Below are 16,829 nucleotides of genomic sequence, written 5' to 3' on the forward strand. Positions count from 1 at the left end.
TGTGTTTGGTTAATTGATGGATATGTTATATTAATATGTTTGGTTGGGAGGAATAAATTGGTGGGTATGTTATTTAAATTACTGAATTGTCCTTAATTAAATATTATTATTATATTATTTTTTTAATATTGATTATTATTTGGATTATTATAACCCCCCTGCATTTAAAAACTTAGCAAAAATAACCCCATAATAAAAGTTTGGAAAATCAACAAAGCATCCCCACCAACCCAGCCACTGCCGGCAACCACAGCAAGCCACCAACAGTCGGCAACCTAACAGCGCATGGAAGGCAGGAAATGGTATCTGTGCGTCGTATGGCCATTTCTGGCCAGAGATCTGGCCGAAAATGGCTAGACGTGACAGATTTGGCCGTTGACGACCATATCGATGACGAACTGGCCGGAAATGGCCATATCGATGCATGGTGGCCATTTTCGGCCTTCTGTGCGCCGTTCCAATGGCTGCAGCGGCTGGCCGTAGCGGTGGTTGCCTACGGCAGCAGGTGGGTGGGGGTGGTGGCTTGGGTGAACTACAATTTGTTTTGAATTTAAGGGTAATTTTGTCAAAAAAGTTAATTAATTGGGGTGAAATAGTAAAAGTTATATTCATATAAATAAATTTAAAAATAAGGGTATTATTGTCCTAAAATTTTATTAATAAGGGATAAAATTGTAACAAAAAAAGATAAGTCTGGTAATCTTAGAATACCTAAGAAAATGAAGGTAATCAAATTACCTCTAATATTACCAATAGTAACCACTATTGATATTTGAAGATTACTAGTTTGATTGTCAAGTAATATAAGATGACTTAATCCCAATAATCCCACTCCCACATAACCCCCAAACGCCCCCTTAAATGTATAGTGCTTCTTGTTGTGTACCAACGTTCAATATGTCTTTTACTTTTCCCTTTATTGCGTTCAGTATGCTTATCAGAGCATCCACATGAAGTCTAATGTTGGATGCATGGGATTGCGGTGTATTTTTTCAAGCATTTATGGTTGTACTTTTGAAGGGCAAATTGGTCATATAGAAGTCAAACCAGTCAACCGTTAGTTTTAACAGCCAAAGTAACAAAAGGAGAGGTAATTACGTATTTTTGAAAATTGTGCAGTCCATTATTTTGTAATGAATAATATTACACCAATAACCTTCTTTCACAAATTTTTTCTTACAATCTTGACGTGACAGCTCGCAATTGGTCAGTTCATAACGAGTCTTACACATAGTTAGTAAATACAGGTACAGTAAAAAAAGGGTACGGGAATGATACGGCAAACGGTGAAAAATACATTTATAAAAATTCGGCCTTAAAATTCGGATACAGGAAAAATACTGTACGGGTATATACAGGTTTAATACGGTATATTATCAATAATACGTTTTAAAAAATACGGTAATATTAATCCTGATTTTAGTACTTTTTATGATCATTGAATTAATTATTCTCTATTTTTCCTTATAGGTGTATGATTTATATCTTTTTTAATTATAATATTTTAGTTTATTATTACAAATATTATAGAAGTGACTAATTATTAAATAAAACAAATAATTTTATTTGTCTTTTAAGTTGAAGAAGAAGAAGATAAGACGAAGAGTGGTGTTTGTTGAAGAATAGTTGAAGAGGAAGAGACGCCAAAAAAGAGAAGAAGAGTGGAAGAGGGCACAAAAAAAGAGAAAAAGAAAGAAGAGGGCGCCAAAAGAAAGAAAGAGAAAGGAAGAGGACGCAGAAAAGAGAAGAAAAGGCGCCAAAAAGAGATTGACGTCGCGCTTGGTAAAAAGAGACTGAGCATAAAATGACGTCGTTTTGATCAAATTTCACCTAAAACGATATCGTTTTGGTTCAGTAAATAACAAAATTTTATTTTTAAAAATACAGTCGAATTATACGGGAATTATATGGCTAAGGCATATAATTCGGCTGTGCTTATAGAATACGGGAATTCGTATTTTATACACGAATTATACGATTGGGTATATAATTCACGTATAAAACGTGAATTTACTAACTAGCTCTTACATGAGTCCCACTAATTAATTTCAAACTAACCAATTGTTAGGTACCACGTTACATGAGTCTTTCCTTACTAACAGACCTGAAAATAGTAAAAACGCGGCTTCTCCTCCATTTAAACAGAGCACAGGTCCGGTAGCTCCCGCTAATTTTCTTTTTCAAAATTTGGGCGAGTTTTCTTTGATCTTGCAAATCGGCCAAGTGAGTGTCTCTTATCTCTTTTTGTTAGACCATAATAGCAAGTTTTCGTATCCATTCTTGGTAGTATGATATAGATTTGTGTTCCCGTGTCTTTTCAACTAACCCATTTTGGTCTTGTCCAAAGTAAAGAAAATATACATGCTGGTTCATGGCCAAAAAGTGTCGAAAACTGTTAATGCAATGCCTATAACTTGGTGCAGAATTTAGTAGTTAATAAATATTTTTGGTTTGATTTTATTGTGATTTTTCTTTTCCAGATTATGTAACTATAAATTAGGGTTTAGTACCATAGAAATTCTTTCGTTTCATGTGCTACACTAGTATGGCAGTGCTGAGTCGCCAACCCTTCTTTTACCAAATTATATGTTTTCTTCTTCTTCTCACTTTGTGTAATTACAGAATTTTTGGCATTATAAGTGGTTTGCTACGATGGGTCTTTATTTCAATGGAATATAAAAAGTTTTCGTGATCCAAGACAGAGTCCCAATTCGCACGGGCAAAGGTGAGCTCAGTTAAATGGCATGCTCAATGGATGAGATAAGGTTCCAGGCAAGGCATTAATGTAATAAAGGGAATGAAATGCTGAAGAGGTAAAAAAACTTGGTCTTTTTGTTAATGATTTTTTCCTGTAATCTCGATGATAATCAAGCAGTACCTTTCTCATTAAACTCTATATTCTGTTAATCTTTTGTTTTAAACTTACTTTCTTATGTACTGCTAAGGGTAGAGAAACAATGTGGACAACATTTTATCAGCAACTTTTCGTACTAGTGATAGGAGATGTTGAATGTCTGAGTATTTTTTATTTGATTTCTTCATTAGTTCTTTTCAAATTCATGACTTTGATTGTTTTCAAATACTCTTCACTGAAGCAGCAAACACTCTTGTTGAGATACATCAGGACAGAGGAAATGATAGGATCTCGAATTAATTTTTTCTATCCCTTTCCACAGAAAAGTTGTTCCGGAATAATTTGTGTTGTGGTCTTGCTTGTCAAGGGGATTGACTAATTGGATTACTTGTGATTTTCTTGAGCGGTTCTGTATATTTCTAACTGGCTATAGCAAGTTACAACAAATGATTGATGTTTCTGATGCCTACGAGAGCTTTATTTATCAATGGCATTGGCTAGGACCCTTAAAATGTTGTTTGTTTTAGTTTGTTAAAAGTGTCCTCTTCCTTGTTGTGCATTATTGTTAGTTTTTCATACTTTTCAGTTCAACATTATAACATTTCTTGCTGTGATGTATGTCATTTACTTTTCCTTCATTTTTGCCAATATTGTTAAGTATATTTTAACTTGGAGAAGAGGATATAGTGGCCTCACATTTCTTGCTTTTGGTTTGAAGGAATCTTCAGCTGAACTTGAGGCACAATCTGTTTAAGAGCAAAGATCAGAGAAAGTAGGACATAAGTAGCAATACAGAATGTAAGTTTGAGGCTAAAGAGAAATTAAAATAAAGAAAACTCTTCAGTTCTGCTCTAAGACGAAAATATGTTTGGAGCTGAGAGGGAAAAAAAGAACTTTGAAGATTAGATTAAAATGTTGAACAATGAGCCTGAGAGTGAAACGTAAAACTAGATAGATTTATGCTTTTCTAGGAGTGTTGTACTTCAATATTTCTGGTTTATTACAAAATTACAAGTAGTTCAGTGTTAATATGTTAGGTCATGCTGCCTTCATATGACACCCTCTCAACCATCATCTTCGAGAGCTAATATTGATGCAGTTGCCTGCAATAGTATTTGCACTTCAAGTTTCAAACGATTTGTAGGCTATATATATGTGCATCATTTGTGGGCATGAAAGGGATAGTCAAATCCACCCATTTGTCTGGAAACACCGCAACACTTCAAATTGAATAGTCTTCTTGAGAGTCAAAAAGCCTTGGAAGGGGAGATACGGAGCTGGAGACATGTAGTAGACCTCTTAGCTTTGGGAGTTTTGGAGCTGGGCTTGCAGCATTGCTCCTTGCTAAGTCTACATGATGTTGATGCTTAGGCACCAAAGAGTCATCAAATTTGGCATCTTCAAGGTTTGCTCCCACCAGATGATTCATGAACATCAAGCATTAATTGAGATGATTGGAATTGTGGTTCCTCTAATAGGGAATCAGTTTTTTGGTGCTATGGATGATTTTTATCAAGGGAGATGAAAACAGGGGTTCACTTTTGACTCAGATACAGAGGTTTACAGCATTCGTGATATTTACACTATTTCATCATTGCTGATAATCTGCAAATGGTTTTGGTATTGTATTAGGTTTTGATCATATTACTAATAATTTATTTGTTTTTCCTGTTTGTCCAGCAGTTAGAAAGGGATCTTATTGAAAATGTACTAGATATCTTGCAATAGCATGTAAATATTGTCTAATTCAATAAACCAAACATATTTTCTTAGGCATCGCTGAATTTTGAGTACTAGCTGGCTGCATTTTGATTTTTAGTTGCTGTGCAACTTGTCCACTCAATGTCAACACTTCTGCCTGAAGAAAGTTAAATGTTAATGCATGTTATGGTATTTTCTTTTCCTCCTCAATTAAAATCTAACGTTACTGATTGACTTTTGGGCTTTTGCAAATGCAAACAGGATCAGGAACACTCAATTGTGTCACAACAATACAACCTACGCCCCTTGCTGGACAACTTTATTAGAATTTAGAACATCTCTGGTGAGGTCTTAGTTTGTCAATAACCAATATTTTATCACTATCCTCTTAGATTAATTACTTTGAACTAACTTCTAAGGTTCGGAAATGTAACTTTTGCAGGATTTTCCTCTTTTGTGCCTATATGGTGAGAAATTTAGCCTGAGTTTGGGTTTTGTGAATCTTATTTGGAAAATCTATGTTTTTGGTCATGGTGGTCAGCTATTAGTACAGGTAACGGTTTGCCTTTCTTCTCTTATTTTCTTGGAAGTTCCATTTTAACTATAGTTCTCATTACTTCTCAACAGAACACTGGGTGGTCTACGAGAAAAAAATTATTTTGAAACTAATATTTTAACTAAATCTTTGGGTGGTTTTTGAAAACTCTCCAATAAATTGGTTTGTCATCAGCCTCCACAATTGAGAGTGTTTGAGAATTCTTATTTCAAAATAGTAGCTTCTGTAAAAAAACAAAAAAAAAAAAGAGTGGGTTTCATTTCATTTTATTTTTTATTTTTAAATGAGTGCCGTTTCAGCGGACGTTAGACATTTTGACGTGGCAATGTGAGAAATGATCGGCTCAACTGCATTTATTCTAACCGGTCCTCTTGATTCCTGAAGTACTTTATTTCATAAGAAGCGTACTAGCTACGACTAACAATTATTAGTTTTCAACACTAGCTTAGAGTGAGTGGAGTAGTTGTAGTTAGGGTTACAAATTCCCCGCCTTTTTTCCCCTCACTCTTCAATGGGCATCAAAGAAGACAACCATAACCAGGAAACCCTAACAGTTCCAAAACCCAGTCCTACTCCCAGTCCCATAGATAATGTCTCACAAACCAGTTCCTCCCACCCTCATCAAAACCCTAACGACACTTCGCCAAAGAAGCCGCTCAGCCCTAAAGATTTCATCATCTCAGTTGCCGCCAATTACGCCTCCCAGCCTCTCCAAAATTACGACCCAAATGTCTGGGCCGTACTCACTGCAATTTCTAACAATGCCCGTAAACGCCACCAAGTACGTAGCGCTACATAAACCCTAACTTATTTTAAAGTAATAACTTTTCTCTTTTGGCTATTTGAGCACAAAATTTGAATTTAAATTTTTAGCATAAAATTATAAATACTTAGCCTTTAATTCTAAGAATTTGAGTTATTATAATTTGATCCAGCTTTTACGAACCCCACTTTTTTTCCCCCTGAAATTCGTTAATTTTACGAGGATACGACATATTTGTATGATATGGGTTAAACTGATGATGTTCTTGTAAGCCAGGGTATGAATATGCTTTTGACTGTGGATGAACATTGCATTGGCCGTCTAGTAGAAGATACGCGTTTCCAGATTGAATCAAATGCAGTTAGTGCAAACCACTGTAAGATTTATAGGAAGAGGGTTGCTACTGAAGATGTAGAACATTTATGTAATGGTTACGTAACTGTCTTCTTGAAAGATACTAGGTTGTGTTTTGCTCAGAAATTCTAATCATTATTTTATCTAAAAGAAAATTTTGAGAACAAAGAAAAAAAAAATTGACTGCTCTTGCCTGTCACAGCACAAATGGAACTTATCTCAACTGGAACCGGTTGAAGAAAAATATCTCCGAAGTCAAGGTCCATCATGGAGATATTATATCATTTGCTGCCCCTCCACATCATGGTAATTTTTATTACTAAGTTACCCGGGATACTTCCTTATGGTTGAGTACTATGGTCATGTTGAGTTAACTGGTGGGGTGTTCATTAGAAGAAAAATAAAATTGCTGGCCTTTCTATTATTGCAAAAAATATTTTATCCAATGACGGTTTTTGCTTTTAATCTATGGGCTGTTTGCGGTCGGACAAATTAGAACTAATTTTTTTTTTGTCTACAACTTATAACAGAACTTGCATTTGCATTTGTATATCGAGAAGTCATTAGGTCCTCTGCCTTGATGGTTGGTGCCATTCCAAAAAGAAAAGCAGGTATATTCATTAGAGGCATCAGTCATCTTGTAATTATGTACTTCTTCCTTTTAATTTTGCTTCAGTGGACAGCCAGTTACATATGCACTTGGATTCTTGGTACATTTGGTGATATTTTTTAATTCTAAAAATATAAAGTGACAAAATGCTATATTTTATGGTTGTGAAAATCATGATGATATCAAGGGGTCAATTTTTTTCACCTGTTTATCTGTTGCAAGTTTTGTAAAACATTTTTCTTGTATCATATTGTTAATTTCATAGAAGTTCAATTGCATTAATGTTTCTTGATCATATAGATATTGGCAGCCTTTTTGCATCGAAAACCCATTAATGAAGATTGAATTCTGAAGCAAATAACATGTAGCGAAATTCATTATGTTGTTTAAAGTAATGGTTCTTACTTTGCTATTTCTTATGGTTATGTTGATCTTTTGGCAAAATATGGAAGAACACATTATTTTCATGTATCTAAGGCCTTATTTTGTTAAAAAAAGAGTAGACAGAGTGCTTTGCCTTTGGGATTAAACACTGCTCGTTTCACCCATTATGGATTCACATCCTTACAAATTGATAATTTTATGAACTGCTTTTTATTGGTCTGATGACAGAGGAATATGTTTCTGAAAATAAGAGACTTAAAGGTATCGGAATCGGTTCTCCTGATGGTCCTCTATCTCTTGACGATTTTCGAAGTCTTCAGCGATCAAACACGGTATTTTTATTATGAATTCATGAGGCTAATGATCGTTGAATCCTAGAATATCTACTAAAGTGCTTATGATCTTGCTCTGCTACATGCAGGAGTTAAGGAAGCAATTGGAAAGTCAGGTCCTTGAAATCGATACATTGCGCAATGAGAACCGCTCACTTAGTGAGCATCATGAAAATGTATGCTTTTCTAATGAATTGCTACTTCTTCTCTTCCACAATGCACCTGTATCTTTTAGTACAATCTTGTAACTCTGTTAGCATATGAGAGTCTCAAAAAATGCTTTAATTGAATGGACAGGATCAGGATTTTTATATATTAAGAAACAAAGCACGTTACATTTCCTTCATTACATCATTTAGTCGTATAATTTTTCAGTTTGAAGGGTTGAGAAGAAGTGTGGTTGAATGAGACCAGGACTTTTGTTGGAGCTGAGTTGTTCTATTTTGTTACTCAAAATGGTTTTTTACCTATGCCACAATTAACTACGTGTTACAACTGATTCATTTATTTTAACTGTGGGTAACCATTCATTACAAAGGGATGATGAAGGAAAGTTGCATCCTTTAAATTTTTGTTCGTGATTTTATTTATTTTTTTGGAGTATATATTGTTCAAAATGAGGCAATATGTGTTGCAAATGTAACATCTGCAAATCCTCTGTTTTCTGGTGACTTAATGTCGGGTTTTAAGTATGATACTAATTAATTTGCAGGAAATGAAGGAAATGAAAGATTTGGTTGCCAAATCATACCTTGATCAACTCAAAGAGTTGCAACATGTGTTAGACATTAAGCAGAAAGAGCTGGTGGATGTCAGTAGAATATCAGCTGAACAGAAACATGCTATAGAAGACCTTAATGAAAGACTTAGTGCTTCCATGCAATCATGCGCTGAAGCAAATGAAATAATGAAGAGGTGAAGAGCATTTTATGTTTACTACTAATGTGCTTATGATTTTTATGAATTGAAATGGAAATTTCATATCTATATTGTGCATGAATATTGGGTTTCAAATATGCTTTCTTATACTGTGCCAAGGGCAAAGAGATGAACATTTTCAGTAGCGCTAGATTATGATGCGGAGTCCTTTTTTACTTATTTTAATTGTTCATTGGTTTGTTTGAAGTTCATTGAAGAACTAGGCAACTCTTAGCGAGATTTATTAAAAGAGAGGAGATGTTTCTTACTCAGAAATTGTTAATATCATTTTGGTTTATTATCTGCTTGCTACACTGAAGTTGCAGTGGAATAGTTAATGTTTTTTTGTGCTTAGTACAACTTGTCAAAGGTATTAGCTAATTGGATTACATGAGATTTCTTTAGCATTTCTCTATATTATTGTCTGAGGGCTATAGCAGATTTGTAGTAGCGTCATTAATGTTGTTTATGCCCAGTATAGCTTCAATTCTTAATGGCATTAGCTAATTGTTACTTGAGCTTTCCTTTATGTCTGTTCGTTGTGGATGTCTCTTTATGTTTGGGAGTTTCGTCTAGCGTATGTAAACTCTGAGAGACAAGCTATAATGTGGCAGCATAAATGTGAGAAAATTTGAGAATATACAGTAATAGTCAAACTTCTTGCTTTTAGTCAGAAGTTATCTATAGCTGAACTCAAGGAGCAACTAGATCAAGAACGAGATCAGAGAAGAGTAGAACGAGAGAAGTCTGAAGCTGATTTAAAAGCAGCAGTGCAGAAAGTTCAGTCAGAGGCTAAAGAAGAGTTAAAACGACTCCAAGATGCCACTTCAAGACGAGAAACAGAGCATCAAGAAGTAATTAACAAGCTTCAAGTAAGGAGGATTTTAATTATAGCATAGGTTCAATTTTCTTCGTTGATGATTTATTTTAGAAGACTCATGAGTATGCAATCTTTTGCATATGCAATCAGATAGTAGAGAAACAAAGCTCTTCGCAAGTTGAAAGTTTGAAGCTCAAATTGGTACTATCCTCATGACTGCCGATTTTTTAAATTTTAAATTAATTATCCCTGTTCTTTCCCACATAATTAAAGATCTACTTCTAAATTTCTTTATGCCACAGGATGAGACTAGGGAAAAATTGGTTATCTCTGATAATAAAATCCGCCAGCTGGAAACTCAAGTTTGTGAAGAACAACTGGCCTCAGCAAGTGGAAAAAAAGTAATCATGGCAGTTAGTGCCAACTTGATATAATTGAGTACATATTTCTATGTTCATTTTGGTTATAACCTTCTGTAATTAGATTACAGACCTGTTATTTATTGTGCATTATATTTTTTGGAGCAGAGAGTGGAAGAACTTGAGCATGAAATTAAACGGTTGAGCAAAGAGCTTGAGAGCGAAAAGGTATTTAGAAATAGTTCAATATTAATTATTAAGGTCCAATTGCCCCTATTTGACTCCCTCTCAGCTGTCACTCTCTAGAAATTGTATCATTAAAATTGTTGCTGTTGTCTGTGAAGTCTTTGCACTTTGAGTTTCATTTTTCATATCCTTAACATGATCCTATCCTCCAGTGAAAGTGAAAAGAGTACTTGTGTGTGTTCTTGGTATGGTTGGCAGTTTCTTTGCTATAATAAAAACTTATAAGGATAATGTTTGAGCAGATATGTCATTATTGACGAAGCATTTTACTTTATTTGTATAAATTATGTAGGTAATAACTGAACAATTCTAAAATGCGAATTGCCGTAGTTTTTTTGTTTTATCATTTTTTCATTTATATTGTTAAGTCTTGAATCTTTAAGTTGAAGTATGTCTGAGCTTTCAAAATACATCACTGAGTTTATCTGGTCACGTACTTTTATATGGTCGCAACTTCATTCAAGTTATATTTTTACGCTGAGGTTTTTTTGCTGTTGGTAGCAGGCGGCACGAGAAGAAGCTTGGGCTAAAGTTTCTACTCTTGAACTTGAGATAAATGGTGCAATGCGTGATCTTGATTTTGAGAGACGGAGACTAAAAGCTGCAAGGGAAAGAATTATGCTTCGGTAAGTATACTTAAGCCTCACTGTTGTTTGATATTTGCCTTTAATGGTTCTCCCCCTCCCCTCTCTTTTCTGGGAAGCTTTTGAATGATTTAGCTCCCAATTTAGCGGTTAATTGGAGTTGTTTCTTCATTCCCCTCTGTGATTAATGTTTGGCTGATCAAAATATGCCTCTGCACTCCCAATAGNTGCTGTTGGTAGCAGGCGGCACGAGAAGAAGCTTGGGCTAAAGTTTCTACTCTTGAACTTGAGATAAATGGTGCAATGCGTGATCTTGATTTTGAGAGACGGAGACTAAAAGCTGCAAGGGAAAGAATTATGCTTCGGTAAGTATACTTAAGCCTCACTGTTGTTTGATATTTGCCTTTAATGGTTCTCCCCCTCCCCTCTCTTTTCTGGGAAGCTTTTGAATGATTTAGCTCCCAATTTAGCGGTTAATTGGAGTTGTTTCTTCATTCCCCTCTGTGATTAATGTTTGGCTGATCAAAATATGCCTCTGCACTCCCAATAGCAGACAAGTGCGTTGGGTGGTTATTACATATTTGATTATCTATGGGAGATTTCAGGTTTCTATTTTTTTAATATGCCTGAAATTTCCATCCAGGGAAACTCAGTTAAGGGCATTTTATTCCACAACTGCAGAGATTCAAGTTTTGTTCGCCAAGCAGCAGGAACAACTAAAGGCTATGCAGAGGACTCTGGAAGATGAGGAAAATTATGAGAATACCTCAGTTGATATTGACCTCAATGGAACTAACGTCAACATTAATGGAGCTATAGTCAGAGAAAAAGAACCAACTATGAAGGCTGGTTCTGCTACTTCAGCCCAGAGGTTTGATAGAATTCAGATTGTTACTTCTAGTGATGAAGCAAGTGCTACTGAGAAGCACGACTGTGACATCAGAAGTCAGGAAGAAGGCCAAAATACTCAAGAGGCAGAATTCACAAGTGCAAACCGCACTTGTAAGGGTGGCTTTGGTTCTGATATTGATGGTGTTGGCACAGCACCTATTTTGGAGGGAGATACCATTGGAACTGAGCAAGTTCTTGAAACTGAAAGCCCTGGAATTGATGGTGCACGAAACATTGATTTGGACAAATCTGGAACTTTAGCTGGGGATACAATGCAGATTGATGATGAAGCCCATATGCATGAAAGTGATGAGCGGATTCGCCAAATTTGTCGGGAAACTTTTCAAGACTCCCAAAATAATCCTCCTGAGAATCAAAAAGCGCTCGAGGATACAGAACCTGGAGGAACCATCAGAACAGCAGACCTTCTAACTTCTGAAGTAGCTGGGAGCTGGCTTTGCAGCACTGCTCCTTCAGTGCTTGGTGACAATGAATCTCCTAGAAGTGGTGATAATGAATCTCCTAGAAGTAGAGACAATGATGAGGAAGGTGCCCTAGGTCTACATGATTCCAGTGCTCCAGTGGCAGAAAGTCAATGTGTGCCAATTTCAAAGGCTGCTCCTACCAGATTGAATCGTGAATGTCAAAAATTAAGTGAGATGATTGGAATAGTTGCTCCTCAATTGAAGGAGCAGTTTAGTGGTGCTATGGATGATGATTTGGATCAAGGGAGAAGAAAACAAGGTTCCACTTCCAGCTCAGATACCGAAGGCTGTGCTGACAGTGATGATAATAATGATAGAGTGGATGGTAAAGGTGGATCCACTTTGGGTGCAGAAACCGAAGGCAGTGATCAAGCTAATGAGGGTCAAAATGATGATGATGCTACCCAGGACGGTTCTCTTGGATAGCAGGCATGTTGTTTTATTTATTTATTTATTTAATCATTTTCATGGATGGATTTAGAGAAAGGGTACTGCAGTTGTATATTTTCTTCATCTGTTTGTTTATTATTCTGTATCCTCTTATTAGGATTAATGTACATGTGGGATTTCTTGCCTGCGCTTGCCTTAAGCAATAACAGTTTCTGCATGCTGACTCCCAAGGTAGTGCTTAAATTGGTGATTGGTTTTTAACTCCAGATTTTTCCGGAAGTTGTTACTATTAGTGAATACTTGTAACATAAAAAGTAACACCATGAATATAAAATATGATATTTGTTGACAATAGTTGTTAGTTTACTGTAGGCTTGTAAGTTAGTATCATCTTATACTGACTGATTTTCTGCGAAGAGTTATTCATTTTAACTTGCTATTTTGGCCGCTCATTTCATATAATAATAATTTTTTTCAGCTCATAAAGTTGTTTTGTAGAGACAGCACATGGGATATTCACAGAATTACAGTGGGCTCTGCCATTATAATGTGAGAGTTTGAATCTTATGACAGCTGCAGAGAGTTCAAAGTCTTTCCACATCTATTTGTATTAGCATTGTTCTATTTATGTTTTTGAATGCACTAGATAGGTTTGAGGGAGCTAAACATTGACTGCTATATTCTTTTGTTCGCTTGAAGGACATAACTTTATGTTAAAGTTTTTCAATTCCTGTTGGAATGCTGGGGGCACCTTGCAGGTCTAGAGAAACATTATTGAGGTGTTGAGTTTACTTCTTGAAATGTGAAAGCTCTGAAATAGAAAGTCAATGCGGTAGGCATGTGCTTCTCTCTCTTTATCTCTTGGTATTTGGTAAAAAGAAATTCTGGAGTAAACCAAGACTCATGAAGGTGGTGAAGTGTAAATCTGATTGAGCTTGAAAGGGATACTTTGGACAATCAGTGGCAGAAACCCAAATAAATTGTTGATTGTCAAACATATCAGCACCTACGCATAATGTAACCCACTCTTAAACTTACTTTAAGCTGGCGTGATGATTGATGTCTTTAAAAAGAAGTGGGAGGTATTGGAGGCTTGTACGTAACTGAGTGGTTATTTGCAGTGAATTTAGGTCAGAGATTATCATAGTAGGGCGGTGATAGATCCGGACCGGACTAGACGTGACCCATCATTGATGCTCAGGGATGATAGAATAGTCATCGTCATCGTCATCATCAATGGTGCTTTTTCCTTCATCAACGGTGCATGGCCTCTCTCTTTTCTTGCTCCTTTTGATTTTAATACATTCTTCAAAACGTTCATCACCTGTGTTTTATGTTTATGATTTAAATAATTTTTTTTTATTTTTTTTTACACACGCAAACCATAACATTTGGATAAGGAAACTGTCTTGCTCTTTCCGACTCCAAATCTTAAAAAGAGAAGGAAAAAAAAAAGATTTAAAATCCGAAGCATTTTCGCAAGTTGAATGATGGAGATCCAGATATGCCTAGCTGAAGAATCCAAATATAGGGCAATTAGAACAATTTTGAATGAAAAGAAAAAGAGTTTGATTTCATTGTTGACTACCAACACTTGATCGCATGAGGTAGATGCGTATAATGGTGGTAGTAATACAAGAAATGAGTGAGGGCTACTCACCCCAATTCCTACTTCTAATCAAATGCCTCCACCATTTCTGTCCAAAATGCCATAATGAGAGTTGCAGTTCCCCTACTTTCAACCTATATGCTATGTATCTTTAAAACACTATTACATTTAACTAATGATTTTATTTTATTTTTATTCTTGTTCAACCAAAACCTCTTAATTAATGTTTTGTGGTAGTACTAGTTCGATAATATTTATCACAAAAGCATGTAATAGTGTACTATAGAGATTTTTAAAAAGAAAAAAATGGTAATGCAATTGAATTTTGACCATATATTCTTGTAATGAAATGGATATAATAGAATAGTCCCCACTTCGCTTCGGGCTGGAAAGCCAAGTGTCCAACTGGCCAATTAAGGGACCATGTGAAGTGGCTGAGATGGATGGAATTGGACCGAATAAACAGCCACTATATTATTCATCATGATAATATCTTATGGGTGAGAGAATGTGATGATGAAGACGAAGAAGAAGAGGCCAAATTGGCCTTCATTTTCTAAATAAATGAGCATGGCTTTGGTACTCAATTACATGTAGAAAAGGGCCAAAACAATAACCTAACTACATTGACTAGTGCCTCATATCCCACTGCCCCCCATTCCTTCAATTCATCCCCTTCCATTTTCCCATAAATCTCACTCATTTCATCTTGGCTTCTTCTACCAATTCCATGTGCCTTCCTTTTTCTTACCCCAAACGTCCCTATTTACATTAATTCCAAAGTGTGCTATCTAGTAAGCAATTAAAAGGTTAGAATATTAAGGCTTTGATATAAATGTAAATGATTAATCATAATGAGGGGAAGAAAGTAGAAGAGTTTTGGGTTTACACTGTTTGAAATTGGAGAAACCTTAGACGTAAGCAATGTTTGGTTTTTTTATTTGTGCCAATTAGAAAAGGTTGTGTTTGAGTTTGGCACACAACAGGAGGCTGCTTTTCAAAAGATAAACCTTTTGAGTCTTTGACCATATGCCATTTTTATAAATGTTTTCGGATTAATTAACTGCCCAACCCAACCTCCTTTTTTAAATGTTTGAAACATGTTTTGCACTAACAACTTACGAAAAAGATTTGATAAGGTTTGTTGTTAAAGTTACGATGTTGTTGTAATTACTAATTAGCATCATGGATCTAATTGTTATGCTGCACGTACGTCGATACACCAATAAGCTTCAACTTTGACATAATTGGGCCACAATTATGGGGGTTAGACCTTCAACTTTGACTTTTTGGTTGCTTTTATTGTCAAATAAATCTGCCATACTAATTCCAAAAGCAAATTAATATGTTTATACATAAATGTTCTCCAGTTACATTTATATTATTACTCGTCAATTTTTACTGTGTGAACGCTTGGAATTTGCTTTGCTTGATCTTGAAGATTCATTTATTCTAATCTTTTTACCATAATGATTGTGCATCATTGTTTTGATAAACCACATGGAAATGTATGTTCCATTCCATTCCGTTCCGTTCCGTTTTGGGATTTGCAAGGTAACAGAATTAGGTAGATCTTTCTTGAATGAGTCTAATCTCTTTACCATAATGATTGTGCATCATTGTTTTGATAAACCACATGGAAATGTATGTTCCATTCCGTTCCGTTCCGTTTTGGGATTTGCAAGGTAACAGAATTAGGTAGATCTTTCTTGAATGAGGGGGGCGAAATTCGTGCACGGTAATGAAGTATGAAGTTGCGGTCTGGTTGGGTTGATTGATAAGAGTAAACGATTTTCTCCCACCCAAGGTTTGCCTTAATGACACTTTCCCACCTAAAGTTAATATTTTGATATTATTCAAAGCCGATTTTAGAGGTAAAATTCTCTTCGTCACTACCATTTAAACTACGTTCTCCTATCTACATAATCTCTCTCACTCCAACACCCGATTTTTCGTCGATTACCAGTCACTACAAAGTTAAGTTTTTCAGTTCTTAGCTGATTTTTTGCTGATTTCGATGGCAAATATTCAATCGATCACCATCATTCGATTCACTAATCTTCACTCTATAAAAACCTTCTTACATTAGGTCCTCATAACTTGTCAAATGCAGACTGAGAAAGTAAAAAGTATTTTGAATATTAACATAATATAAACCTTAGGTGAAGAAGTTATATTTTGAAACTTTTTGGATGGAAAAGTGTCATTAAGGGTAAGAAAAAGTCTTTTACTCTATTGATAATGATAATCGTTTTCTGTGTGCCCGAGACTATATGGCAGCCCCACCTTCCGTTTTAGGCAGCGAAAGTCTTATGGGTTCTGCAAAGTAATCAAATAGACCAAAGAAATTATCAAGAGGAACAAACCCATTTCCCTTCAACCTACTGTTGTTTCTGCATTTCTCGTCTATAGCTGCCCTTGGTAATAATGAGTCCTCGTGCCATCATTACCATGAAAAGCCTTTCTCTCTCGCTCTTATATCAGATTTCAGATAGAAACAACATCTCCCTTCTATTTCTATATAATAATATAGCTTACCAACATTTCTTTTCACATTATCAACTCAACATCTCATCTGTCTCTCGTATAATCTATAAATGCTCCCCCAAGAAATTCATCCTCTATAACTATCTCTTTCTTTTAACTTCTCTAATCTCTACCTCTTCCTTCTTAGAGCAAAAGACACTTACGTAATTGGCAAGCTCGTCTTAGAGGAAACAAAAATGAGCATGAACTCTGCAGACTTGAGTTCATACATCACTACTTCAACGTTATTTGCTTCTCGCTATGGACGGCCATCGAAGCGATGCAACCTCCGTCTTCGCCGCCTAAACAGGTGATTTAGTTTCTTCATAACCCTTTCTAGATAGCTATTATTTCTTTGGATGTTTATCTGTCTAACAAGAATGTTATGCAACGTACGTAACAGGAGGAGAAGATCATCAAAAGAAGCAAAAAGAAAGGAGAAGATAT

General features: G+C 35.6%; 1 protein-coding gene across 7 annotated transcripts; it reads left to right on the plus strand.

Moving 5' to 3' along the window:
- Positions 1-5,522: 5,522 nt before the first annotated feature.
- Positions 5,523-13,047, plus strand: LOC116128132 (myosin heavy chain, non-muscle). 7 transcript variants are annotated; one of them, XM_031413813.1, is made up of 14 exons: positions 5,523-5,892; positions 6,151-6,335; positions 6,431-6,534; positions 6,759-6,839; positions 7,451-7,554; positions 7,644-7,730; positions 8,267-8,469; positions 9,143-9,344; positions 9,443-9,493; positions 9,595-9,705; positions 9,820-9,879; positions 10,399-10,523; positions 11,125-12,286; positions 12,726-13,047. In XM_031413813.1, exons 1-13 carry the CDS (start codon positions 5,623-5,625, stop codon positions 12,281-12,283), a joined length of 2,742 nt encoding a protein of 913 aa, XP_031269673.1. In that variant the 5' UTR covers positions 5,523-5,622; the 3' UTR covers positions 12,284-12,286; positions 12,726-13,047. The 7 variants fall into 7 exon arrangements, with proteins under 7 accessions (XP_031269673.1, XP_031269674.1, XP_031269675.1 ...); XM_031413814.1 differs by having other exon boundaries at positions 12,746-13,046; XM_031413815.1 differs by having other exon boundaries at positions 12,752-13,046.
- Positions 13,048-16,829: the final 3,782 nt, after the last annotated feature.

Source organism: Pistacia vera, unplaced genomic scaffold (genome assembly GCF_008641045.1).
Source record: "Pistacia vera cultivar Batoury unplaced genomic scaffold, PisVer_v2 Contig197, whole genome shotgun sequence".
Taxonomy (NCBI): Eukaryota; Viridiplantae; Streptophyta; class Magnoliopsida; order Sapindales; family Anacardiaceae; genus Pistacia; species Pistacia vera.

What these genes read in the sequence shown, in the direction of transcription:
- LOC116128132 (XM_031413813.1), top strand. Translation starts at nt 5,623, where the DNA reads ATGGGCATCAAAGAAGACAACCATAACCAGGAAACCCTAACAGTTCCA. An exon ending in ATGCCCGTAAACGCCACCAA is followed by an intron (nt 5,893 to 6,150) that starts GTACGTAGCGCT and finishes CTTGTAAGCCAG; the next exon opens with GGTATGAATATGCTTTTGAC. An exon ending in AAGAGCTTGAGAGCGAAAAG is followed by an intron (nt 9,880 to 10,398) that starts GTATTTAGAAAT and finishes TGCTGTTGGTAG; the next exon opens with CAGGCGGCACGAGAAGAAGC.